This window comes from Tamandua tetradactyla, chromosome 2, assembly GCF_023851605.1.
Source record: "Tamandua tetradactyla isolate mTamTet1 chromosome 2, mTamTet1.pri, whole genome shotgun sequence".
NCBI classification, from domain to species: Eukaryota; Metazoa; Chordata; class Mammalia; order Pilosa; family Myrmecophagidae; genus Tamandua; species Tamandua tetradactyla.
In genome coordinates, this window is record NC_135328.1 from 42674817 (window position 1) to 42702292 (window position 27476).

Genomic DNA, 27476 nt, shown 5'->3' on the forward strand with positions numbered 1-27476 from the left:
CTGCCGCCCACTTGACTTAGCCCAAGAAAACAATTCCTCTTCCTTCTCCAGGATCTATGTTCTTACTTGGATTCATTGGGAAGGAACATGACATCCAGACCAACTCCCAGAAGCTGACTTAACTCAGGTGATCCTCCGAAATTTTAGATTGACAAGACTGTGGCAGTGATAAAAAATCCAAAGTCAGCCAGGATATTTCCTGAGAAATGTCCTGGGGTCTGAGATAATCACTGCCTCTCACAGATCTACTACAGCCAAAAACTGAGCAGAAAGGGGAGGAGTTCTACAAATAACTGGTTACTTCCCGGTTTTAAACAACCACATCTGGAGACAGTAGCTATGCAATGATTCACATTTTAAATGGGGTTTTGAAATTGAGAGTCAGCCAGGGAGATCCCCTGCCTCAATCATTAGTAACCAGAGATGTGTGACCCAGCTCTGTCCCCCCAAGAGAACCTATGTATTGTATTTATCTCAATTCCAGAATTGGCCACTTGGATGTTTGAAAAAGAATGGCCCTAAATCATCCACCAAGACTATTCCTATTTACAAAGCACTCTTACATCATCATGCCATTTGATCTTCATAATGACTATTATTGCAGGTGTCCTTAGCCCATTTTGCAGATGGAAAAAGAGAGGGACATAAGGACTTGTTCAAACACCCAAGGCTAATAAGAGGTAAGGCTGAGCCCAAACCTCTGCTTTTGAGCCTTCAAGCGCAATAAAGTTTGAATGGGATTGCACAGGCTTTGGGGCCAGGCAGGTTTTGATGACATTCAAGTTCTTTCATTGCCCAACAGATTTCATTTTCTCTGAACCTCAATTTTCCCATCCTGTGTATGGGAAGTCTATGACTGCTTCAGAGAGCCAAGGAGAGGGTAGGGTGAGGCAATGTACGTAAATCTCCTAGCGCTGTGCCTGGAACAGAGATCTAATTATAGTAGTCACATACACATACACAAGCACGCACAAAACACACCATAAACACTTACAACACACATATGCAACACCTACCACAAACACAACATATACCACAAACACACACACACAACACACACGTAACATACCACATCCGCAGACACCACAAACACACCGCACATTCCCTACCACACCACCTTCCCACCTCCATACCACAAATTCCTTCCTCTTTTTATCAGGCCCGGGTTGATATGCACATTTAACAGATCCCAAAGCACTTTGCAGAAAAGGGCAGTGTTTCTGGACCCCTGTACTACAGTATCACTGAACTTGTCCCCAGATTTCATGCTGCCACGAGGGTGTCCCCTTTTTGGGTAAAAACTCCATGTTGGTGGACTCTTCCTTCCCAGACACCTGATTGCATTTCTAGTTCCCACCAGGGGCTGATATTATCAGACTAAACTGTTTTAAGTCAAAAGGGTCCAGCCTTCCCAAAACTCAGCCCAGAGGCATCCGAGGAGGTCTTCCCAGCAGCAGACCTTGCTGAAGAGAACGTGCAGCCTCTCAAGCAGGAAGGAGTTTCGTGGTTGAGTCTAAGTGAAACCAAAGTCTCTTTGTACGCGCGCGCGCGCACACACACACACACACACACACACACACACATACAGTAGGGGAACTGTCATTTTCCTATGCGCCCTCTGACATCAGCCACCTTCTCCGTAGCTGCAGTTTCTCTGCACTCAAATTAATCCCTGGCGATGAAAAATGAACTTCTCCCCCACTCTTGCAGTTGCCTTTTGCCTCACGCCCCCAGAAAAGGTTTTCTTCACAAGGCAGCTGGTGAAGGTTTTTTTCCAGGTCACGTGATCCAGGATGCAGGGGGAGAATCCTTCTTGGAACCGAGATGGGCCCAGAACCGACTCAGATGAGGAGAGATAAGGTGTGATGCAGGGACGACTATATAAACAATGGACACTGGACTGTCGCAAACACTCAACAGGGTGGCCCCCTTCCGAGACCCAGCCATGCATGGGCCGTCAGACTCTGTCTCCAGCCACTTGGGATCCCCTATCCGGAGTTATTTCTATTTCACCACAGCCACCCTGGCTCTGAGTCTCGTCTTTGCTGTGGCAACCATCATGGTGTTGGTAGTTCAAAGAACGGTAAGTGGGCTCCTTCGCCTTGCCTCTCCTTTCTAATTTATGTTTACTTTCCTCCAGGGAGAATTTGGTTAAAAAAAAAACAAAACTACAAATTGAGAGAGAGAGAAAAAAAAAACATATATCATATAAGGAAAGGGAGAAAAGAAACAGGAGCCTAACTCTTTGAAATCATTTGACCCTTCAAGAAATATTTCTTAAGCCATTATCTCAAAACTTTCCAGGCTCATGTGAGCCAAAAGGATGGAGGGCAACTGTTGGCCTTTAGAAATTAAGATTTAAATCTTGTTATGCCAGAGACTCATATCAAGGAAAGAATAGATACGGACACCTGATAGCATGTTTGCACAACTTGCTGTCCTGTCTTCAAGGCTTTGAGACCAGATTCCAATGTTCATCTCCTCAGTCCAGATGTTCCTCGGGCTTCTGAGACCACATCCGTCACCAAGACCTTTAAACAGGGAGGTCAATCTCAAGGGTCAAAGTCATTAATGGAGGGGGGCAAGGGAGCAGACAAAAGCTCCTTAGGGCTTTGGCATTTCAGCATTAAAAGCCACAGGGAAAATTGAAAACATGCCTCTGCTTTGAAGAGTTTAGGGTGTAGAGTGCAAAGGCAAAAAAATAGAGATAATTTTAACAAACCATTCCCTCCAAGCCTCCTCAGAACTCTAAAATTAAAGCAATCATGAGGTACACGCTATACAGGGTAAAGCCATCTCAGGAGGTTTACTTAGTTTGAAATAAAGGGTTAAGATTTGTTTCTGAAAACAGAAGAGATGAAGACGGAAGCTTCTTCACAGTTTAGAAAATCTGCATTTACAGAGAATCCATCAGTATGTATTTTATTGAAAAGACTGTGCTGATCACATATATTGCACATGAATTTTTTTAATGAAGTAAATTTTTTGTGTTTAAAGAACAGATAATTTGAGAATGTACTCTCCATTCCCCAGCCCTATGTTTATTTCTTTATAGCATCCATTTTTCATGGTTTAGCAATCCTGCAGAATTTGCTGTGGGTCTCCTCCCATTGTCTAATGTCAAATGCTCTATAATTTCTTGATTGCAAAAAAGATCTAGGTTTTAAAATGCTTTGGTATCCATTCCTCAAGTGTGAACAGGCTTCAAAATTTAAATAAAGTTTTGAAGCTCACATATCCATAAAAGTGAAAGGATACAGAATTTTTAACATTTTATTTAGATAATGGAAATTTGTAAAACATTACTTAATGGGCTCATCTACATCTACTAAGATTAATACTCGTGCAAACATTCTAGGGAATCTTTTTCTTGGCAGATACTCTATAATTTCTATAGCTCTAATTATGAGTTAACTAGAGGTAGTCATCTCATAGCAGTAAAGAAAAGAAATTGAAGTGGACTTTAAGAAGTTCTTTAGTTAAAAGATGCAGATAGAACTGCTAAGACGAAGAACGAGGAAGAAGAAGAAGGAAAAAGAGAGGAAGAGTGAGAACGTGAAAGGAAGGAAGGAAGAGAGAAAGAGAAAAGACAGTATGGTTGATATTTGTTGGGGAGAAAAGGGTGATATATAAAGCTAGAAAGAGCTCCAGAATGGTCCTCATTCAAATCTAACTTTTAGTTTAATTGATTTCTTCCATGATACTGGAGTGGCTCTTTCTGCTTCCTTTGAATAAATGTGGAGAATGAGAAGAATAGAAAGGACAGTACTTGAATTAAATCTCATCCTGAGAAAGTGGTAGCATTGCTTTTGTCAATATAGACAGCGACAGACCTAAGGAACTGTCCCCACTCCTCTCTTGGAGGCCTTATCTTCTTGTGCATCCATTTTCTTGACTTACCCTTCATGCTTGGGTATGAATGGATTCATCTCACAATCTGTACAATTTGGCATGCTGTGGTTTCTCAGCATGAGAAACATCAATCTCTTGCTTAAAAACTAAGGCCTGTAATATTAATATCAATAGTAATGTTGTGTTGAGCTCTTTCAACATTTCATTTCCAGTGGATTGTTCAGATGTTAACTATTATAAGAATTAAGACAAAAGTGTTATCCCTTTGAGCTTGAGTTATCAAGAAAGACTTCCTGCAAGAAGAGGGAATGTGGACTGACTTAAAGATAGGTAGAATTTAGACAAGCAAGGAAACTTTAATAAGACTCTAGGGAAGAAATCTATGGGAGAGACCCATGGAACTTAAACTTACAATTCCATTATTGAACATGGAATGGGTTGATTGCCATATAACACCCAATGAGTGAGGCTGTCCTAGCAGGGTTGAAGGACCATGAAAACAATGGTCTTACAGTTCTAGATCAGTAGGCACATGTGCAAACACAGTTTAAAACAAGGTTAAGTCTGACAGAGGTGTTCTGGACCCATCAGCTTTTCTTGAATCAAGCCCCCAGAATTTTCTTCCTGCCCATTGAACACTGATGAAGAATGAATAAACGGTTGCATTTTTATGGGATGAATGCTCCTTTGGTTTGTCTGCCAGTTTTTGTCTCCAGAAACCCGAGGTTTGATTTGCGACTGGAGCGCACTCATTGTTTCAGTCGCCACGGAGAAGGTGGACACTACCATTATGATACTACTCCAGATACAGTGGGATATCTTGGATACTTTTTACCTGCAGAGCTTCTCTATCGTATTGACCAACCAAAGGAAGCCCACTCAACTGGATGAGATTAAATCAGCTAATACTCATTTACAAAAAGAAATCAATAATTTAAAAATTATTTTTAAAATTTAGCTCACTGATTGAAAGTAACATAAAACCCAGTGGAAAGTGCCTCAGTATTAAACCTTATTTTTTTTTTGGTGTCTAAAATCAAAGGTTTTCTTGAAACTATATTCTATATAATTTTGTAAAGCCATCTTAGAGAAGCTACTGGTAACAAACATACATAATTGAGATGTTCTTTGCTTTTTTTAATTTTATAATATCAGCGAAATCAGTATCTCAAGTTTATACTTTATATAAATATGATCAGGAATCATGTCATTATACCTACTCTCTAAAAGTAATACCTTTCATTTAAATGTTTCAAATTAGACTCCCAACTGCTATGTGAATTATTTCTGGGAATTAGAAATCAGTGTTTGAAATGTTGAGTGGTGTTGAATCTTTATACTAAATTTTTAAAAATCCATTTTGTAAATTAGAATATACTTATTTTAATGGAACAAGTTGGGAGTGAAAAGGACTTTCCCCTTTTGATAATGTTGCCACACCCAAAAGTTTGTGTTTGTACTTGACAAACAACGCCAACTAAGTGGCTGATCATGACTCCTCCCTTGTTTGACTGCCAGTTACCCGACAGCTGCACTTGTCAGTTATTTGCAACAAAGGAAGGGAAAAGAAACAGCATCAAAATACTACTTTGAAGTGAGAGGAACTTAATTTATAAGTGAGGCTATTACTAAACATAACTTCTGCTCGTCATGAAAGATAAAATTTGGTTCTTTTACTGGTTGTAATGGTTGACATTTTCCTCAGTGTTTTTCTGAAATAACCATTAGCCAGAAATCAGCTCTAATTTTGTTAATGCCAACAGTATACAGCTCTAAGACCTCTTCAGTGCTTAAAAATATAATAAATCTTCAAAAAAAAACAAGGTAAGTCATAATTTATGGGAAATGATGGAAGATTATGGTAGCACACAAGGCTACCATAAGACCACAAATAGGCAAAGAGTTTTTACAGGCAGAAAGGGCAAAAAATTTCACTGGCAATAGGAGTTTCAGGTTGGTGTGCAAAACGCATACATTTGAAATAGGTGGAGAAGGAAAATCAGAAGAGAGGGCACATTTGGCCAATCACGAGCAAAGGTTTCAAGAAAAGAAGATAAAGGGCATGTAGAAAAAGTAACCAAAAGTGCCTTGCGGTTTGGATAGAAGCTCAAATAACCCCAAGGTCAAACACATTGAGAGAAATCAAGAAGGAACTTAGATTTCAATCACAATTTATTGTGCCTCTACTTGTATAGGACATTGTTCTAAACACTGGAAATATAGCTTTAAACGAACAAAAAGAAAAGCCCTGTTCTCATGTTGCTCATGGAACTTACTTTCTAGTGATGTCTCCAAAGTCTCTGCAGCTGTCGTATTTTGTTTTGTTTAAATTTAAACCAGTATGTTTATTGTAAAACATATTCACATGGTTTAAGAAAAGTAAACAGTAGACAAGGGAGAAGAAACAAAAATAAAAATCTCCCACACCCTCCCCATCCACCAATCAAGCCCTCTTCCCTGAGAAAACTCCTATTAATAGATTTGTTTGTGTCCTTCCAAAAATCTTTTTTTTTTTTTATTATACCACTATATAATACGCATATCACTGTAGTAAACAGTTCACGCTTGCTATATTCACTTGAGAGTTTATCTTGGAGATCCTTCCATGTCGATGCACAGAAGGCCATCACATTCTTTTTAAGAGCCACATAGTATTATGGCTGCTTTATAATTTATTTCATCTATGCCTACTGAGGGTCACATGTTTTTCTCTAAAATTTTTGCCACGTATGCACATCTACAGTATTACCTACAGGATAAATTCCCGGTGGTGGGAATGCAATGTTTATTTTCACTTCTGTAAATACTGTCACCTGGTCCCCAAAGAAATTGTACCAATATGTTTTGGGGGAAGTAAATATCCTACCAACAAGGAGACACAACTTCGCATCATTATGGAAAGGAAAAAAATGGATTTGTTATTGAGTGAGCATGAGAGACATGTATTTAGGTAGGCTGAAAGAGAATACAAAGTGAGAATGAAGCTTCACACAATTTATACGGAAAAGCAGAAAATAAAATAAAACTTCCCTTATCTCCTTGAGGGGCAAAGGGTTATACAATGAGATAGTTCCTAGATTAACCCCAGAGGTATGTGCTTCCATGTCCAGGGACTGAAAGTCCTCAACCTCAGAAACACTTGTGTAATTGTAAACAGAAGATTTCTAATTGTAAAACCAGTGCCACTTGAGAGATCCATTTACATTCTAAAAGGTAGAATGCTTTTAAGAAGACCCTTTCAAGAGAGGAAGAGAAAGCAGTTCCCCTCAATTTCCTTATAAGCAAAAAAAAAAAAAAATCTTTTTAAAATTATTTATCCTAGAAATTCCACTCTACCTTCCTACCCACAGCAGAACTGGACACATGCTTAGGTGTAGTGATTGGTGGTGGTGGTGGTTGGGTGGGGTTTTTTGTTTGTTTTAAGCTAAGATATAAGTGTGAGTTGAAATACCCAGTGATGCTTCCATCTACCCCAGTTACTCTCAGCATGTGGCATTCATTTAATTTGTCAATTCAAAGCAATGTTCACTGAGAATCTTCACAGGGGCAAGCCTTGTGCTGGGCTGCAAGGGGGAGACTCAGGTGGACAGAAGAGTAACCCTGTTTTCTGGGGACTCTCGCCAAATTGAGGAGGTGAAGCCTGGGTTCCCGGCAGAATGGCAAAGAGTGCCACAGACCAGAAGAGGAGAGGGCAATTTCTGTTTGGGATGACAGAGGACTTTGCAAGGAGCTGGAATGGAAGCCAGGCCTCCAAAGATTAGAAAGGTCGTTTTCATGTCCAAAATTTGATTTTGAAAATTTTCAAGCCTACAAAAAAGCAGAATGATGAAATTCATAGACACATGAAAGTTGCAGGTAGCAAGACCCTTTGCCGCAAATACTTCAGCCCCCATCTCCTACTTATACCAAAGCTATTAGTATAGCTGAGGAACTTTAATTCGGTAACGTCACCTAATAATAACATGCAGTCCACATTTAAATTTCCCCACGTGTCCAAAAATGTCTTTTATAGCTTTTTGTTTTGTTTTGCTTTGTTTTGTTTTGTTTTAGGATCCTGAATTCAATCATGGTGTATGTACTGCGTTTTGTTAAGTCTATTTTAATCTAGAATGTTACTATTTAAAGGGTTGTCCTGGGACCTTGTTAGAAATTCAGAGTCTCAAGCATTTTCACAAGATCCCCAGGTGATTGATGTGCACATTACAGTTTGAAAAGCACTGGTCTGACAATTGCTTCTGTCCTTTTGTTTGTTTTTCATGAGGTTGACATTTTTGAAGGGTCTAGGCCAGTTTTGTCATAGAATGTTTCAGAGTTTGGATGTGTCTTTATATTGCATTCAGATGAAGCATTTAATCTCACGATTTTATTCTGATGAAGCATTTTTGGTGAGAATAGTTCATAGGTAACATTATCTACTTATTGTGGCCCATCTCAAGCCTTAGGTCAGGTTTGAGTTTTGGCGTTCCTTGATGATCCTCATCTGAATCAGTTAATGTTCTGGGGGCTGAAGAATGATGATTAATTCTTTCATTCCTTCTATAGTCATTAGTTGGGAGGATGGTGACAGGTGGAGGTGGATGGAACAGGGTGTCCCAGGTGAAAGCAGAGTATAGCAAAGGGGGGCAAGCCCAGGAGTGAGGAGAGTAATGGAGGCCCAGAAGAGAAGTCAGTCCAGATCATATATAGGGCTAGATGGTAAGAAGTCTTGATAGAACACTTGGGGGATAGGATACCACCACCACCTTTGGACTAGGGAGCAGACTTCCTGTATCTGTTGAGTCCAACACCATGATCAAACTCCTTCTTGGGGGCAGAAGGCTTCAGGTGTTCTGATTGCCTGAGTGATGTAGTTAAGTTCTCAAGGTATCTTCAGTGGCTCATCAGCATTGACCTCACCTGGGAGCTTGTTAGAAATGCAAAACCTAAGGCCCCATCCCAGAGCTCCTGAATCAGAATCTGCGTTTTATCAGGATCCCTAGCCCAGTGGTATGGCCTTTAAAGGGTGAGACGCTGTATGCTACCTTGGTCCAATTCGTACTTTTTTCTGACCATCCCAAACCATATACTTCCAAGTAAAAGTTTTTGCCTTGGAACTTTTCTAAGCCCTCACTCACTCAGCCATCACATCTCGGGAGAGTGTGCAGGCCCATCTTCATCCTGCCTCAACCTTCTACTACACTAAAAGCAGTGTAGTATAGCAGATAAGAGCATTGCCTTCCAAGTCAACACACCTGAGTTTGAATACTTTCCGTGCTGTTCACCACCTGTGGAGACTTCTTCATTCAGCTATACCTTGGTCAATTCTTAACTCTTGGGGTCAAGGACCAAATGAGACAATGCATGTAAAACAGTCCCAGAGGTGACTTGCATTAAGTGCTTTATAAACATTAGCTTGAAAATAAAAGAGGCATTCCTGGTAAAGGGACTCATGAAACATAAACCAGAGCCCTCCTTACAAGACAGTGGTTAAGACTGTCCAGAAAGGAGATATGGAATTTCTTCTCAGATATTCCAAACATTACTTGTCTTGGTCATTTTCAAAGAGAGTATTTGCTCTGCAAAAGAAATGAGCCTTTTGAAGAATTGGAGCAAATTAAGCAGATCATTAGGGTCAAAGTAGTAACCAAAATAGCTACCATTTTCAAAAGATTATTAACCCTTTTTATGCAAAACCTTATTATATCCATAACCACCCAGTGGAGGAAAGGGTAATTAGCTCTCTAATCATAGTGGCTAAAGGAAAGACAGACCAATCCTAGGCAGAGAAGATGTTTGAGATTGTGTTGTTTCTCCTAGAGGAGAATAGCTTAAATATGATCATTTCTCCCTCTGCACATAGAAAGAAGTTTTCTATTGTTAGGGATACCCATCAGATACCCACAGAGTCTGAGAAAAGAGGAAGTACACTGACAATCATAGAGATGAGGTTTCCTGAGCTGCTCAATGGAGTTGAGAACTTGGAAAGATCCATTTACTTATGTGTTTCTAGTGTATGTGCAGTCTTACTCAAAGCCAAGTCACTGAACAAGATGGTTTGCATTTTCCTACCCAGGACCGAAATCCCCATGCAATATTTGGGAGAAAATTCTAGGACCAGAAGACACTTAGCATAGTGCCTGGAGCATGTATTATCTCCATTAAACTTAAGCAATCATCATCTCTTAGAGAATGAACTTCCCTGTCCTTGGCTTCTGAAGACAGGGTCTCTCTGGGGGAAGTGGTAAAAGCCCAGGAGAATTCCAACCCGGAATCTGACACTGACTCATGAGTGCCTTGATTTCCTCCTCTGTAAAATTAGCTTATTGGACTAAAAGATGTCTACTTCCCCTTCCAGCTTTGATCCTATGACTCTTGTCCACTGTTGGCAGCCAAGGGAAGCTGTAGAGACCTCGCCCCCAGAGCCCTTCAAAATAAGAATAGTCTCACACTCTGTCTTGGATTCCTGGGGCCCTATGTGAAGGTTTAAGCTATGGGATTCCTTTCCCTACTGAAATGCTTTGCTTTTGGCATCTACCTGTCTGAAGGTAAGAACCAGAAAGTAGGACCTTCCATGACCCCAGATATGATTTAGGTCTTCTTCCTTGACATTGTCTCTTATAAACTTACTACTCAAAGTGTGGAGTAGCAGCATCAGCATCAGTTGGGAGCTGTCAGAAATAGGTGTTCAAAACCACCCTGAGCAATTAAATCAGAATTTGCATTTTAACAAGATCCCCAGAGATGCATTATGCGCATAAAAATTTGAAAAGTACTCTTTATAGCACTCTTGGTTCTTTTCCCTTATAGCATTTAACTGCAACTGTAATGATATATTTGTGCCTTTTAATGATTGCCTCCCACACTAAACCATAAACTCCATAAGGATGTCTTCCAATGACTGACGCAGTGCCTGGCACCTACCAGGTACCCATTCCACATGTGTGGATGAATGATTCTCTGGTATTCCCTCAATTGCTGTTGAGCTCTGAGCTCCCTTTCTGATTTTACTGGTCTAGCCTTCTCTCACTGTCCTTGGATACTGCCCTAGGCAGCTGGTGGAGTCAACAATCCTCATACCACACTGAAATGCAGATGCTTTTCTTTCTGCATCTTCACATCAAACTAATCAATGGTCATGTATTTCAAGATGTTTATTAAATCTTGAAATACCGTTGTCTTGCAGAGGCAACAAGAAAGGAAATTTTGTGATGTCAGGTTTTCCTAAGAACTGCATGTGACATTGGAGGGAACAAATATATTACCTTGTTAGTTAAGTAGCTTTTAACTAAAGAAAGGAAGTCATAGAATATTAGAGCAGAGATGGAAAGGCCTTGTATGTCGTGTCTACTTTCCTTCCCATGAAAGCTGAGGCCCCAAAGGTTAACTGACCTCCCCCAGTGTCCAGATTCCTGCTATGCCAAGACTTTGACTCTGGGTGACTTTATTGACTCATTACCACCTGCTCAAGCTGGAGAAGAGATCCATTTATCAGAAAACGAGCCATCAGTGCAAAGCAAAGGACAGGGCTCCTGGGGAAACAGCCAAAGAAAAAGGAAAGATCGTTCTAGTTGTTTGGACAGAATAATAAGAAATTAAATTTGGGTAACTGCTTATTTCTTGCTTTGGCGAGACTGGGAGGTGGTTTTTGCCATGTAAATGATCACATCTTTCTAGGCCTGCATTAATATTGCAATTCAATGCACTATAAGATATCCTAATCTGGGCAGGGGAAAAGGTAAATAAGAAACCTAAAGACTCCATGGCTAAGGTAGGGAGAAGAAGAGGGGAATAGGGGTGAATCAATTAGTCAATGAGGAATTTATTAGGGGAGAAGAGCTGTGCTTTATTCTGCTCTTGCTCCTAGAACATCTGAACCTGACCTTCCTTCAATGTCCCTCCAGCCCCAGCCCAGGAGCTGCTCCATCAGAAGACAATTGGTTTTCATCAGCCCCTTACATATTTGTATAAGTATTAATATATGGATTTGTGTTTATTCTATAATAAATGTTGTAATATACAAATATATGGCATAAATTTTTATTTGCTTTTATTATATATTTATAAATATGTGTATATAACATTAGAATATAAATTTATGATAAATACATAAGGTCAAGGACCCAATTTGTATGGTATTCTCACAATGCTTGGCACATAAATATTCAATTACTTCAGAATTTCTAACCACAAAAGAGATAAAATGCACCTTCTCAGGTGTTTGTAGCATATTTTCACTATGCGATGAATCAAATATGGGGAAAAAAACTACATGTATATTTATACACCACACTTGATTGTTCTCATGTTGACTAAGAAGAGAAAGAATAACACAGGTGGAGGGGAAAAGCACTGTATTGGGAGTGGAGAGTCCTAGCTTTGGGTCCCTGAGATGTCGTAAACTTACTTGTGCCTATGGGCAAGTCATTTTACCTTGCTCAGCCCCAAGTTTCTCATCTGTGAAATGTGGACAATAAGCCTTGTGCATTTCTGATATGCCAGTTGTCAAGAAAATGAACTAGAAAACCCATTGCAAACTGTCGGTGAATGAATTTTTAAGTTTGACAGTCAGATTGAGGGTGCATTCTAAATTCCACAGAAAGCTGAGGAAGACCAAAACGGAAAAGAAAAATTTTTTAAGTTGTCTAAACTGAATGTCATACTCATGTGCTTTCTTTTCTCTTTCTTTTCCTCCAGGACTCCATTCCTAAACAACCTGACAACTTCCCCCTTAAAGGAGGTAAGACCTTGACATTGAGAGTAAATGGTAGTGAATCATCCAGATGATATTATGAGGTGTGGTGGCCAATCAACAACCAGAAACACAACAGTCCCCCCATAGTAGGGTGTCCAGGGGTGTGGAGAAGGTGCTCAGGCCTGAGCAGATGCATCTGGGTTCATCCAAGTGGCCCCTGATCAATACTCTCATCCCTACCAGTCTCCCCTGAACCCTTGGCACTCCCATTAGTGAACATTCCTACCCCAGGCATAGACTACACCACGGGTGCTGATTAGAACACAAAGCAGCATTGTGTTCAGAGTTTGAAATCTGGAGCGAGCAGATGCGGGGTATGAATCTTGGCTCTCCTTCCCACACGGGAGACTCAGTTCCTCATTTATTAAATGGGGGTAATAATGCCCACTGCACAGAGTATTGGAGAAGCCAATATGATCTCATCGATAAATTCACTTCGTCTTCATCCTACACATTTTCAATCACTGTGGTCATCAATTAATACACCATTTCTGGTTGCTCCAGAGGGATGAGATGCTAAGTTCAGTTGACATTGAAAACAGAATCTTTGAGATCATCTGATTAATGTCTTCATTGTACAGAGGGAGAAAAGCAAGGCACGGAAAGGGAAGGTGTCTTTTCCAAACTCATACAGAGTCAAATCTAGAACCCAGATGTCCTCATTTCTAACCCATGTTATTTCCACCCAAGAATGTTAGCCTCATCTCAGTCCTTTCTCTTTAGCACCTAGATAGCAAGCACAGCTGCATAACTAAATAGTTCAGAGAAAAAAGTAAAGGAGAGGGGGTGGGTCCACATAGGCACCTGCATGGAAGATGTCCTTGGGACCAGAGGACACAGAGATCTGGACACGGCCCTCACACCAATGGCACCACACCTGGAGTTTTCCCTCAGGGAATCCTTGGTAATGCCTTTCCTGCTGTGTGTTGGCCAGACATAGAAATTAATGGTAGAAAATCCCACACATACAAGCATTCTACCTCTTTCAAGGCAGACCAATAATCACAGCTTTGACAGTATCTTAATTTTGGCTGTGTGTGACCATAATACACGCTTCCAGAGACACTCACACTAATATAAAAAGAAGCATGGTGTACTAATACAGAGGGTGGCAAACATTTTTCTGTAAAAGGCCAGATAGTAAATATTTTAGGCTTTGCAGGCCATGAAGTCACAAGTACTCTGATGCTAGAGTGCTGAAGCAGCCGCAGGCTCACTTACCCCTTAATGGATGCAGAACGGGTTTTGGAGTAGATGTCTGAGTTGAATATGTAGCACACATTCACCGGGAGCCTTGCACAAAGCAAGGTATTTTGAATAAATGTAAATTTTGCCTCCCCATTCCCACTGTTCTAACACATCTCCACTGAGATTTTCCAAGTGTGACAGGAACTTTTCATTTTTTGAGAGGTGGAGGTGACCTTCAATGCAAACGTGATCTTAATCACAAGGTAGTTTTGATGGAGCAATGTGACCTTGACCTATCTGAGTCCCAGGTTCCTCACCTGCAAGCACTTCAGTCATGGGGGACCAAGCACCCCTTTATCCGGGTGCTGGACCCTTAAGAAAGTTTTCACCAGTTCAGAATGGAATGAGAAAAAGAAGGACAACACAACCCATTTTTTACATAGCTAATTTTATTTAATGTAGAGGGTACCTCTTTCCACTGAGAGTATGTCCTTCCTATATATTTTTTTATGATAAAGTGCAATTTCTTTAATAACACAAAGATGATTGAGATGAGAGCTAAGTTGGTTTGCTTTAAAAGCAAAACACATCTTGTTTTGTTTTCCTGGTCATAAGAGGCAAAATTAAAAGTTGCATGCTTTATATTGGTCCCTGAATTTTCATTCTGGGGAATCATTTCTTTAGAACATGAAGTCCAAAGTTTTGGGAACCAAGCCCTAGCTCTCTTGTCAAGTCCCTTCCTATTTGGGCCATGACTGTGAATATTGGAACACAAACTAATCCAAAACCAATCTCCATAACAGATTTAATGTTCCCACAACTAGATTTCAAAATGCTAATAGTCATCCTGATCAGGGCTCCGAAACTTTTGTTAAAGACCTTCCCATGCCTCTTTTTTGGTTGACTTCATCTTCAATCCTATAAGGGAGCAACTGGAGATTAATGGTCCTTTTCTGCAGATGAGAAGCAGTGGCCCTGGGATCCCAGTGACGTACCAAGTTCAGACAAGGAGTCAGTGGTAGTTAAAGGATCAGAATCCAGGGCTCTCCCTAGTCCAGCTGCATGTTGTGCTTTCACCATGAGAGTTGATAACATGCTGTGTGTTAGCCTTGGACTTTCTCCCACTCTAATGCAAGTCTACACTTTCCTTAACCCAACAAACTACAGAGAACCAGGGCCACTGTAAGCAGGGAGAGGGGGTGAGAATACTAACTTTAGAAAAAGACCTGGGTCCAGAACTCAACTCAAAACCAATAGCCTGTTCCTCTCTGGACAAATTCTTTCTCCTCTCTGGCCTCATGTGTAACATCCAACAATGCATTCAATGAAATGCTCTAACATTTTATGATAGTATATTCATCTTGCTTAATAATACAGAGGGGAAAAAGTTCAACAATATTCTGGTGGAAATATGAAGCCACAGCCTCCTCCTCCAACACACCCAACTTAAGTAGTCACAAGCAGCAATTTGTCCCTTTTGAAAAAGCCATTGCCAGACATTTAGAGCAGAGGTGAATCATTTCCCCTGGGAGGAAGTGCTAAGGGCAGCAAGTGGTTTAATCTTTGGGGAGAACATGGGCAGGGACCAGAAACCTCCTAGGAGCCCTCTGCCACTGGCCAATGGAATCTTCTGTCCATGATAAGCCAGTCCAGAGCCTGGAGAGGCAGGGCTCTGTGTACACGCTTTGCTGTGGAGAAACTACAGATAACCAAGCCTTTTGGGTAATGAAAGGAATTGTAAGTCTTAACACAAGGCTTCCATTCCCAGCCAGGACAGTTTACAGCAAATAGTCACTTCATGTCCACTCTATCATGCTTAAGACTCAAGGGACCATGCCAGGTACTGGGAAAAGACACTTTCATTGCACCCTTCTCCCCTTCAGGTCTTAGTTTTCTCATCTAGAAGACAGAGTTAAATTAAGGCTCCTGCATGGGGTGACGATGAAGATCAAATAAGGTGGCAAACGGGCATAATGCACGCTCTGTTCTTTCATATCCAAGTAAAATGGCCCATCCCGCATGCTGTGGGGGCCCAGGGGAGGTGTGGAAGGAGCAAAGCAAGACTTCTCCTCATCCCTTCTTGTTCCAATTTTCTGCTTCCACCAAATTTTAATCTTACATGTGTTCAGGTCATGTGGCTTATTTGCCAAACCACAGAAAACAACCACCCTTGCTCTGATTTTCCCAGAGTTCCAACAGACCAGCATTTGTGTGTAGCAAAGTTTGCAGAAGGGTTTAGGGCATTGTTCTAGTTGGTAGCTGCCAGAATGCAGTATACCAGACACGGAGTGGCTTTTAAAAAGGGGAATTTAATAAGTTGCTAGTTTATAGTTCTAAGGCCAAGAAAATGTCCCAGTTAAAACAGGTCAATAGAAATGTGCAATCGAAGGTATCCAGGGAAAGATACCTTGGTTCAAGAAGGCCGATGAATTTCAGGGTTTCTCTCTCAAGTGAGAAGGCACATGGCGAACACAGTCAGGGTTTCTCTCTCACATCTGGAAGGGCACATGGTGAACACGGCATCATCTGCTAGCATCTTCTCCTGGCTTCCTATTTCATGAAGCTCCCCGGGAGACATTTTCCTTCTTCATCTCCAAAGGTCACTGGCTGTGGACTCTGCTTCGTGCTGCTGCAGCATCCTCTGCTCTCTCTGAATCTCCTTCATTCTCCAAAATGTTTCCTGTTTTATAGGACTTCAGAAACTAATCAAGACCCACCCAAATGAGTGGGGATATTTCCCCCAGTTCAGCTTAACAACCGCTCTTGATTGGGTTACATCTGCCAGGAGATGATCTAATTACAGATTCAAACATACAGTATTGGATAGGGATTATTCTGCCTTTACAAAATGGGATTTAGATTAAAGCATGGCTTTTCTAAGGGGCATACATCCTTTCAAACCAGCACAGGCATGTAGTGAAGCTGAAAGGGAATGCATTACAACACGATGTGCTACAGTGCTGTTGAAAAGCCTCAGCCATTCCAGCCATGGGTAATTTCTCAAGGACATCTCTCCTCCCTAGGCTTCAGCTCTTTGTCGTGTACACTGACCTGCTCTCCTTCCTACCTGTTTTCATGTCTTCCTTGTCCCCATCCCCAGGTCCTTTCACACTGTGTAGAAATTCACATTTACTGATTTTATTTTGCAGAATGATTCTGGTCCTTTCATCTCACCCTCAGCCCTTCCCAACATACCCTGGACCTTTCCAAAACAACCAACCCACCAACCAAATGATAGTTCTTACATCTGCTAGAGGAATTCTGTAGTCAACTTTGAAAATAACTTTCTCTCCCCCCCCCCTAATTATAAGCATTTGACAGAGTGACAATAGCTGACATTAATGGGGCACTCCCTCTGTGTGCAGCATTGTGCTGGATGCTTTACAGTTTACTCATTCAATCTTCAGTCCTCACTACAGCCCCCTAAGGATCGTTATCATTTATAGGTAAGGAGACTAAAGCACAGAGATGTTTATTAACTTACCTAAGATTTCACTGCTAGTGAGGAATTGGGCAAGACCTCAAATCCAGGTCAAACCACCCTGGAGCCCTTACGCTTACCCACAATCATATCACTGGACACACAGTAAACCTCAGCACTGTGCTTCCTTCCAGTGTCTGACAAGCTTTCCAAGCCTAGGAATCGTTTCAACATTCTAGCGCTTCGGCAGCTCCTGCTCTCCCCAGCCGCCGGTTTTCCTGTCTTTGCAGTGCACTCTGTTATCAAGCTATGATGCAGAGAGGGTCATTAGCAAGACCACACGCATGGCTTTGTAGGAGAGGTGGATGGGTGGGGAAAAGGGAAGGCCTGTGGCAGGGGATCTAGAGGCTAAGCTGAAGCCTGGGCCGCGCAGCCCATTATGCGACCTAGGATGCTTTCTTCCCGCAGCCTGCCAGTTAGATGTTTTTACCTTTCCGGGGAATGTCACGTGGCCTGCAATACCCAGGGGCTCCTCAGGGCACTAAGGAAGCTGAAACACTAGATAAACCTCGTGTAGGTCCCGGCAATGCTTTCAGCACAGATATCAGAGGGAGTTTATCTTTTTCTCCAGATATTCAAAAAAGCCCAGGAAAGATCTATGATCCTCCAAGAAGAGGCCAAATCTTGGGAGGACAGTTTAAAAATCTTGCCCATCTGAAGGCAAGCTTTGGTACTCAGAGAAATTCAGAGTGGTAGAGTTGGATGCCCGAAAGAAGGAGAACAGGTGGCTCAGTTCTCACCTCTGTCACTAACCAGCCTGGTGACCTAAGACAAGCCGGCCGTCAGGGTAACTTGGGGAAGCACATGTGTTATGTGTTTACCAAAATTGTACCAGGTTTTGCATCTCTCAGGAAATTTCCATTTCTGCAAACCATGCAAATCTTTAGAGAACCAGACTGTCCATAAGTCAGATAGTCCCCAGAGCTAAAATGCTCCATTCTACTACTGCAGGTGTCTGGGACTCAGACTGTGTGAAGATACAACCCGCTACCAGGGTAGAGCAACGTGCCCACAAAGGCAGAAATTGGCACTAGGGCTGTCTTTCCCCCTGCTGCAGGCCTGGCGCTGGACAGCTAAGATTACACAGCCTGGCTACTAAAATAAGCTCGAAGGGCCTTATAAATGAGTAAATCTACACTGTTCTTCCTTTAGACAGGGCACTGAAGCCTGGAGAGGGGAAATTCAAGGATTCTAAGTCCAAGGCCATCTGCTTAGCTACTACTTGCAGACAATCCTCACTCCCCACCTAGCCAAGTGTTTAATTTTTCAAACTAAACCCTTTCAATCCCCTAATCACATTTAGCTGGAGAATGAATGAGGCAGGGTGTGTTTCACACCCTATGCTTCCAACATTTACAATTCCAGAGATTTTACAAGATTCTACCTTTATGTAGCACCTATTTATAAGTCCCTCCTTCCTGTCCCCCTAACCAGAAAATGAACATCGCATCATGTTCCAGTAATGAGGAAACTCAACATCATTCACTCTTTAGTTTTTTAGGGGAAGTAGGTACAGTATTGATTAAGTACACATGCAGAGAAAAGGAGCATGCAGGCACCTTCTCAAGTAAAGAGAGATGGAGGGCAAAGGGTGAACATATTCACTCTTAAGGGCCTGCCAGAGGTTTTCTGGCAGCTTGAAACAATCTAAAAAATATTTGAAGAAAAACTAAAACATGCCATGCCATTTGACTTCAGGAAATGCAAATGATTCAAAATACGGTTTTTGTTTTCCATCCTTGGGTTTCTCAGAATTATAACTGAGGTCAACCTGCTAAACATGTGAAGACCAAAGGGGGAGAAAAGAACAAAGGAAACTACATGTGAGAAAGGCAAGCCCAGGCTTATACTTCAGCAGCCACCCGTTTACAGAAGCGCACCTGACTTAGGTGTCACCGCAAGTGGCCTGGTGGTAGGGGGCCTTCGGTCAATCAGCAAAGTCCAGGCCTCGGCACGATGTACCGGCCTCACCAGGGTACACCTCCTACCCTTCATCTAACCTAACCTGTAGAACCAAAGAGAGAATGAGGCCTGGTGTTATTTTAGCCCCAAGGGGAAGGGCAAGCCAAGCCTCCAAAATCACTCCACTGATGCCATAGATATATACCTGGCATCCACAGAGGGAAAAAAGATCGAGGGACTAGGTGATTCAATTTAGCAAATACTTACAGAGCACCTTCCTGGGCTAGGCTGTGGGAACAAGTAGGGAACAGAAGGGAGAATCAGAGGTTTCCTGGAGGAAATGACTGCCAGATTGTTTTCAATGATGAATTACTTGCAAAGTGAAAGGGGGGATTCCAGGTAGTGGGAACAGCAGATGCGAGTGGGAACTGGCAAATCAGCAGTGTTTTTGGAGGCACTGAAAGCACCCAAATTCCAGGATAGTAGGTAAACCTCCTCTTGGACATTTGAGTCTGACAGCCTAGGTCTGAATCACCACTGACTAGCTGTGCAAACATGAAGAAGTCACTTCCAGTTTCTTTATGCACAAAACAGAAATAATTATAGTGCTGTTCTTATGGGTGGTTGTGAGGAGTAATGGAATAATGCACGAGACATGCTTAGTGCAGTACCTAGAAAGCAGCAAGCATTCAATAAGCATTGGCTATTATTGTTATTACATCACAATGACTGCTGCCACTATCATCATCATCATTATCATCATCAATGGAATACAGAATGCAAGAGAAGGAGAAAAGGAAAGACGAGACCAGAGAATTCAGTCAGGATCAGAACATAAGGGAGCATGAATCTTCTGCTAAGGATCCTCCAGATAAAGTGAATCAGGAAGGGATTCTAAAAAGGGAAGAGATGTGTTTCCTTCTAACTGATGCTCCATATGGTAATCCAGAAAGAGAGCACGAAAAAGAGAAGGCTTGGTCAGCGGAAATTTCTAACAATAGCCACCATCCGTTAGGAGAATAAGCAACCCTCGGTGTTGTGGTTCTGATTGAATATGCCCCGAGAGTTTGAGCTCTGGTGTGAAGCACGCAGGACAAAGAAACAATGGTTGTAGGATGAGTGAGAGAAAGGATCAAGAGAATGGCAGCTGCCCGAGGGCACTCATAACCAAGAGGGGCTTTGGACCAGAGTTTCTCTACGGGTAGAAGACAGATAAGAACAAAAACTCCTGTCCCACTGCTTCTGCTGGGTGTGTCTTTAGCAGTTATCTTATTCAGACAGCAGAGGGACCTCTTCACTCAATTTTCAACAAATGTCCCTGGAGCTGTGAGGAAGACCAAGGGGAACTTTCTCAGACCTGGGCAGAGAGGGCAATGAGGAAGGTTCTAAGCCCAACAGATAGCACTGGGTGGTCCAGTGGACAAACACACCAGAATGTGGCTATTTCAACTGAATAGACCTATAGATGATGGAACGAATGGTCATCTCCAGTGACATCATCGAAAAGATGTCAATGTCAGTTCACAGACCTCCCAATTTTACAAATAGGAAAACCAGAAACGAGAAGATGTTTTCCCAGAATTTGTGGTATTCATGAGTCATTGCAATAAATGTATAACTTGGACATTTGCATACAAAATAGTTACTATAATAAGAAAAAGCTAAGCTGCTATCACTGTTGAACATATTAAAATATTTTTATATTTTATATTTTATATATATAATATACAAATTTTATATTTTATATATCATTTTTCAATCTGCCAAGTAGGCTGCAGATAGGAGATCTCCTGCTAAGAGCCCTTTAATCCAAGATCCTCTCAAAATTGAATACAAGTATCTATTTATCTCTGCTACTAGCAAAATGACTCAGTGTAGGAAATCTGGACTCTGGATTCAGGCAGACATAGCAGTGAATCCCCATATTCCTAACAACTTGCTTTTTGACCTAGAATATATCATTTGTCATCTGTAACCATCAGAGATGACAGTCACTCCCTTGCAGTGTTATTCTGAGATTTAGATTAGATAATAAATGTGAAAGTACCCAAACTAGTGTCTGGTGGACAGTAATCAAGGAAGGATTGCATTAATCACTAGCAGCTTTATCACACTGATTACCACTGCTTCACTGGGTGACATGGCACAATAACTTAATGTTTCTGATCCTCGGTTCCTTCCCATCTGTAAAATGGGCTTTCTAACCCCTCTCTCATGGAGTTATTGTGAAGACTGTGTGAGGTAAAGTATGCAAAGTGACAAGACCAGTAATCAGCACATTACAGAGACCCAGGTCACATTTGTTTCCTTCCACAATCTTCTCTCAAAGCCCAAGTAGGAACAGTCAGTTAAAGGGAAGCTTAAAGAACTTGATGAGAAAGTTCTTTAACTTTAACTTTAAACTTGAGAGCAAATGAGAAATAAAGAGGTTTTTTCTTTGTCCCCAGAATATAAACAGAATGATAATTATCTCCACTAATGGGTCATAGAAAAAGATCTGATGTCTCCAGATTCCAGAACAGTGAAAGACATTTAATGATGATCTCCTTATTTTCAGGAAATTGCTCAGAAGACATGTTCTGTACCCTGAAAAGATCTCCATTTAAGGAGTCATGGGCCTACCTCCAAGGTCAGTAACTGAATCCAGGAGCTCCAACCCTAGGAAGATGACCTCCTGTGGCCTTTCTGCAAATTCTAAGCCATGGGTCAAAGTAGAGACCCATGGCAAAATGTGACCTGCAGGTGTGTTCGGTTTAGCCTGCACAATAGTTTTCATGATCTGAATTTGAATGCCTTATCAGAGGAAGGGGAGAGTTTTACTCTCCAAAGCTGCAAGGTTCTTCCTTCCTCAGACCCCAGGGACTCATTGATGTTGCCCCCGCAGGCATGTGCATATCACCACCTCCACCACAATCTCCATCGCCATCTCTACCACGACTGCCACCACCACCCCGTCACCATCACCACTGCCACCAGGTCACCACCGCGATTACCACGAACACTACCACCACCATCACCGCCCTCCGTCACCACTACCATGCACACCACTATCACCATAGTTTCCTCTATCACCACCACTAGGAACACCATCATCTTTACCATCACCACCACCACCATCACTGTCACCGCCATCATCACCACCACCACCATTACCATGGACACCACTATCACCATAGTTTCCACTATCACCACCACTAGGAACACCATCATCTCTACCATCACCACCACCACCATCACTGTCACCGCCATCACCATGGACACCACTATCACCATAGTTTCCACTATCACCACCACTATGAACACCATCATCTTTACCATCACCACCACCACCATCACTGTCACCGCCATCATCACCACCACCACCATTACCATGAACACCATCACAATCATTACAAAAACCACCGCCATTATCATCACCATCACCACCACTGCCACCACACCTCTCTATTCAGTCACCTACCAGTTGCAGTCAAGTGCATAGTACTTCTACTGCAATGGAAGCAGTCTCTCATTCTCCACCTCTGTAGAGTTAGTTATTCATAAAGGAAACACAAAATTGCCTTGTCTCTGAGACTGACAGCCTAATGAATAAGTTGGCACAGCATCCATTTGCATATCCCAGCATACCTCAGGTAAGAGGTACCCTATAAATGAAATAATAGAGGTACTTACCCTGCAAAAGAATGAGATACGGAGGAGATGGCCAAGATTCTCTAAATAGCCATTCTGCTCATTTTAAAACTCCATTTTACTGTTAGATTAGTGCTCACCCTTCGCAACTGAAGTGCATCAGTATGTAGAGGGAAAATATGAACACAGAACTTACATACCAGCTTTATAGTTCTGGAAACAAACCTTGCCAGTGAGAGCTCATTTTCACTTGTTATGATAATAAGAGACTTGACTTCTCATGGGCAGTATTTAAAGGGTCTGCTGATTTTCTGCTTTTCTATAGATCCCAGATGGCAAGAGCCCCTTAATGTGCATGTGAGGGGCTTGCACAACAATGTTTGGCTGCCCCTTTAAAGATGGAAGACAATTAAAGATTAAGACATGCATATTAATGTGAAAATTAACAGATTAAGATGCTCCTGGACCTCTTGATACCTAAATAATTGAACAATTTTTAACATCCTATCTCTAATATATTGTGCAGTGCCTACCAAATAGTAGTCCCCCACCCAGTGCTCACTGGTTGACTGAATAAATAAACACTATAGTCAAGACTTATCGGGAAAACATTCCCTTAGCATACAGTCTAAAAAGAAAGTGAGGACTAATACAACAATTATTAAGTGAAAAAAATTAAGTTTATAGGAGTAGAGATGGGGTACCATGGATGTTCTGACTCTCCAGCTTTGAGCATTAGAGAAATGGAAAGGCTGGTTTTGTATTTGTGCAGTGACTCATAAGTAGAACCTAGAGAGAGTACATGGGAGACATTCCAGATGGTTAGAACAGCAGGCAACACTATAGCAAACACGGGTCTTGAATGAGAAACCTGGAATAAAGACTTCAACTTTTCCAATCTGCACCAGACAACTTGCTCAATAATTGTTTTTTGTACTTCTCCTTCCAGTATCAAAGCATCTAAACAAAACCAAGTTGTCCTGGAACAAAGATGGCATTGTCCACGGAGTCAGATATCAGGATGGAGATCTGGTGATCCAGTCTGCAGGCTGGTACTTCATTGTGTGCCAACTCCAATTTCTTGTGACCAAATGCCCGGAAAATTCTGTCGACCTGAAGGTGGAGCTTCTCATCAATGAAGTGGTCAAAAGGCAGGCATTGGTGACCGTGTGTGAATCTGGAGTGCACACCAAAAATATATACCAGAATCTCTCCCAATTCTTGCTGGAATACCTCCATGTCAGCAGCACCATAGCAGTCAAGGTGGAAAAATTCCAGTATGTGGATACAAATACCTTTCCTCTTGAGAACGTGTTGTCCATCTTCTTATTCAGTAGTTAAGTCTGAACAGTTTCTCCTGGTCTTCAGGAAGAGAGCAACTTTCTACCATAGAGTACTCCATCTAAGCTTACACTTGGGCAAAAAGACAACTTTAAACCAAGATTAAAACCATAGAGGAAATTAAATGGCACTCATCTCCTTCTGTCTTGAGAAGATACAGCTCCAGGGTTAAAAAGAGTGAAGTATCTTTCAGACAGAACACAGAAGAGCAGTGTGGTGTGGTGGGCAGAGTCCCCCATGGGAATCAGAGGGGATGGATATATACTCCAACTCAACTACTAACTCACTGTATCACCGTGGGTCATTACTTCGCATCCCTGGAACTCAGGATCCACGTCAGAAAAACAAAGGGGCTGGGTTTGATTCTCTCCAAGGTTTCTCACATCTCAGAAGATGAGGCTTTCTCATCACAGACCTATGAACTGGGATTGCAGGCAGTGTTCTGGAATTCCTCAACCAAAGGAAGATGGTCCACACCAGTGCAAAACCGAAGGTCCTAACAGCATCTGGCTGCACTTTACCTTAGCAAAGTCAAAATAATATGGGAAGAAGATTCATGGTGCCTTGCAGAATTGCTGTGGACTGAAGGATCTAAAAATCTCTATTAGAAAGGATTGCCGAACTGACACAGAATCTAAAAGACTATCCAGTATTTGGAAAACCATCCAAACAGGCCTGGCTCCTTTCCAATTAAAACTGAGGGTGAGGGCAGCTCAGTGGCAGAATTCTCGCCTGCCATGCCAGAGACCCGGGTGCAATTCCCAGAGCCTCCACATGCCAAAACAAACAAACAAACAAGAAACCTGAGTGAGTCGACTGCAGCAGCATCTGTGCTGTACATTCTGAGAACACTCAGTCAGCGTGCGGTGGTCAAGGCAATGAGGTCATCTAGCCAGGGGGAGCTGCAGCTGGTCTCCTGTGTGGTGGCTTTTGCTCCCTGCTTCAAACACCTCTCAGAAAGCCATTTTTGTGGAGGGTTTTTAAGACCCCACAAAGCTGTCAATAGGCAAGGATGAGATGACCACGAAAGAGGTGAGAACTTCCCGGCAACGTCCTCTCCTGATCTGGATAGCCATGTGGTGTCTTTAGCTACATCAACCTTTACACCCTTCCATCACCTCTTGGGCCAGCACCTTGTTTTCTGAAAGAGGATTTTGGCAAATCATTGAGCTGGAGTGTAGACCCCTCAAGTTATGCTTCAGTGACAAAAGTAGGGCCTTTCACTGCTATGCAAAAGAATGGAGGAAACCGCATTTTTCTCTAGAAAGGGGGAAGGAAGAAAAGAAAAGGCGTAGGAGTGTGAGAAAGTCTGTCAAAGAAAGACCACAAAAGACTGAAGAAAGACCCAGCAGTGGTGGACAGATGACAGGAACTTGGGGAAACAAAAATGGCCCAGGGAAACTTCAGTCATTTGCAGAGCAGTATGCCATATAAGCTTCCTTGGTCTCCTCTATGAAATATTTGGTAAAGTCTACATTTCTCTGTAAGGTGTTGTGTGAGTACATTGTTTGGGAGGACCTGGCATATGAAGAGATGTTGGATTGAGCAATCCCGGTGGTACGTGGTGAAGAGAGAGGAGGGGGGAGGGCGGGAGATAGGGAGAGAAAGCTGGAGGATTAAAGAGACATCTGGCATTTGAGTTACGCTCTAACTGTGTGGGACAAAGGAATCTTGTTAAAACCAACTCATGCATTCTTGAAAAACTTCATGCATCCTGATCTTATGTAAACTAAAGTAAACTTTTAATCATATCACATTCTAATTCCAGAAAGCTTCCTCTTGCATTTTTCACCAATCTTCCTTGAGTAAAGGCGTCCAGTTTTTGCACTGTTTGGGTTACTAACCTCAGCCTCAGTCAGGAAGGGTTCTGAAAGCCAGCAGCTAAAGACTGCTCTCCCAAGGGGGAGCAGCATTTCAAGGGATACTGTAGTAAAACAAAAAAGTTAGAGTAATCACTAATAACTCAGAAGAGCAGTGTGGTGTGGTGGGCAGAGTCCCCCATGGGAATCAGAAGGAATGGATATATACTCCAACTCAACCACTAACTCACTGCATCATCGTGGGTCATTACTTCGCATCCCTGGAACTCAGGATCCACGTCAGAAAAACAAAGGGGCTGGGTTTGATTAGTCAGTTAAGACTAAATTTAAAGTTTAAAACTAAATTCTGTTTCCCCCTGATGGTTAACCAGACCCTGGGAATGCTATGAGCAAGTGTTACTGTCTCTGCAAGCAAAACAAATAATTTTTCTAATTAGGCTACTTGAAACACATGTCTCTGGTAAAAACTCAACTTGAGCCCACAGACTGTTTGCCCTCTACCACCATCACCACCATATAATTGCAGAACTTGAAGAGGAAGGAGGTGAGTGAGTGAATAAGAAATAACAAGTCGACATAGACAAAACGTTCCTGCCCTTGGAAAAAATAATGTGACTTTCTTTTTCCACATTTGGTAACTTTTTCTTCACCTGGTCTCCCCATCACTCACTGATGTTTCCTGCAACTTGCACATCCAGTTCCTCTTCTGAGTCCTCCTGTCGCGCAAAGGGAGGCTCAAAGATGGCTCCAGCACCCCATGATTACCACTGATAATTCCACTGATAATTCTGGCACTGGAATTCAAAGTTTTAAGTTAACAGAACATAGAGGAGTGGACGGTGCGATGGTGGCTCAGCAGCAGAGCTCTTGTCTGCCATGCCCGAGACCCGGGTTCGATTCCCTGTGCCTGCCATGCAAGCAAACAAACAAAAAAAAAAGTAAAGAAAAGAATATAGAGAGGTCCACAGGTAGTTCAGTGGTAGAATTCTTGCCTGCCATGCAGGAGACATGAGTTTCATTCCCGGCCAGTGCACTCCAAACAAACAAACAAACAAAAAATTCAACAGCTGGTATTGTGATAACAAGAATGAAATATGACCCCACCATAGAAGTCAGCCAGTGTTATTTCTGGAAAGAATGTAAGAGAAGACCTAAGGCAAGGTTTGAATGAAAGCCCACTCAGGGGCTCTGTTAATAGCAGAGCCGGGAGTTGAACCATCCCATTAATTCCACCATGCCTTACCTGTCTCCTCTTATAGTCTTTCTGTAATTCCACAGGTCACATCTTTCTGGCGATGCAGGAGGCTCCAGCTTTCAGGGATTTCCTCTGCCTTTTCCCCATCCCAGTCATTCCAGCCCACCCTTCTAACATGAGGTAACCGTGGCCTCTATCTTCTTAGATTCAGTATCCAGGGTCAAATCACAGGAGAGGGTTAGAGTCTGAGTATATAAAAACTTTGTCTCTCAGAAATTAAAGAACTATACTATTGTTTCCAATAAATAATGAAAATGTTGTTGTTTTAATTTGAGG

At 42.1% G+C, this 27476-nt stretch overlaps 2 protein-coding genes across 4 annotated transcripts in view; one reads left to right on the top strand and one right to left on the bottom strand.

Annotated features, from left to right (window-relative positions):
- The window catches only part of LOC143669143 (uncharacterized), a 119999-nt gene that overhangs the window by 13123 nt on the left and 79400 nt on the right, over positions 1-27476 (bottom strand). The window lies entirely within an intron of this gene.
- Positions 1614-25887, top strand: TNFSF8 (TNF superfamily member 8). 2 transcript variants are annotated; one of them, XM_077143713.1, is made up of 4 exons: positions 1614-2083; positions 12526-12568; positions 21712-21783; positions 23734-25887. In XM_077143713.1, exons 1-4 carry the CDS (start codon positions 1889-1891, stop codon positions 24123-24125), a joined length of 702 nt encoding a protein of 233 aa, XP_076999828.1. In that variant the 5' UTR covers positions 1614-1888; the 3' UTR covers positions 24126-25887. The 2 variants fall into 2 exon arrangements, 1 of the variants encoding a protein (XP_076999828.1); XR_013168740.1 differs by lacking the exons at positions 1614-2083; positions 12526-12568 and adding an exon at positions 19921-20403 and having other exon boundaries at positions 23734-23773.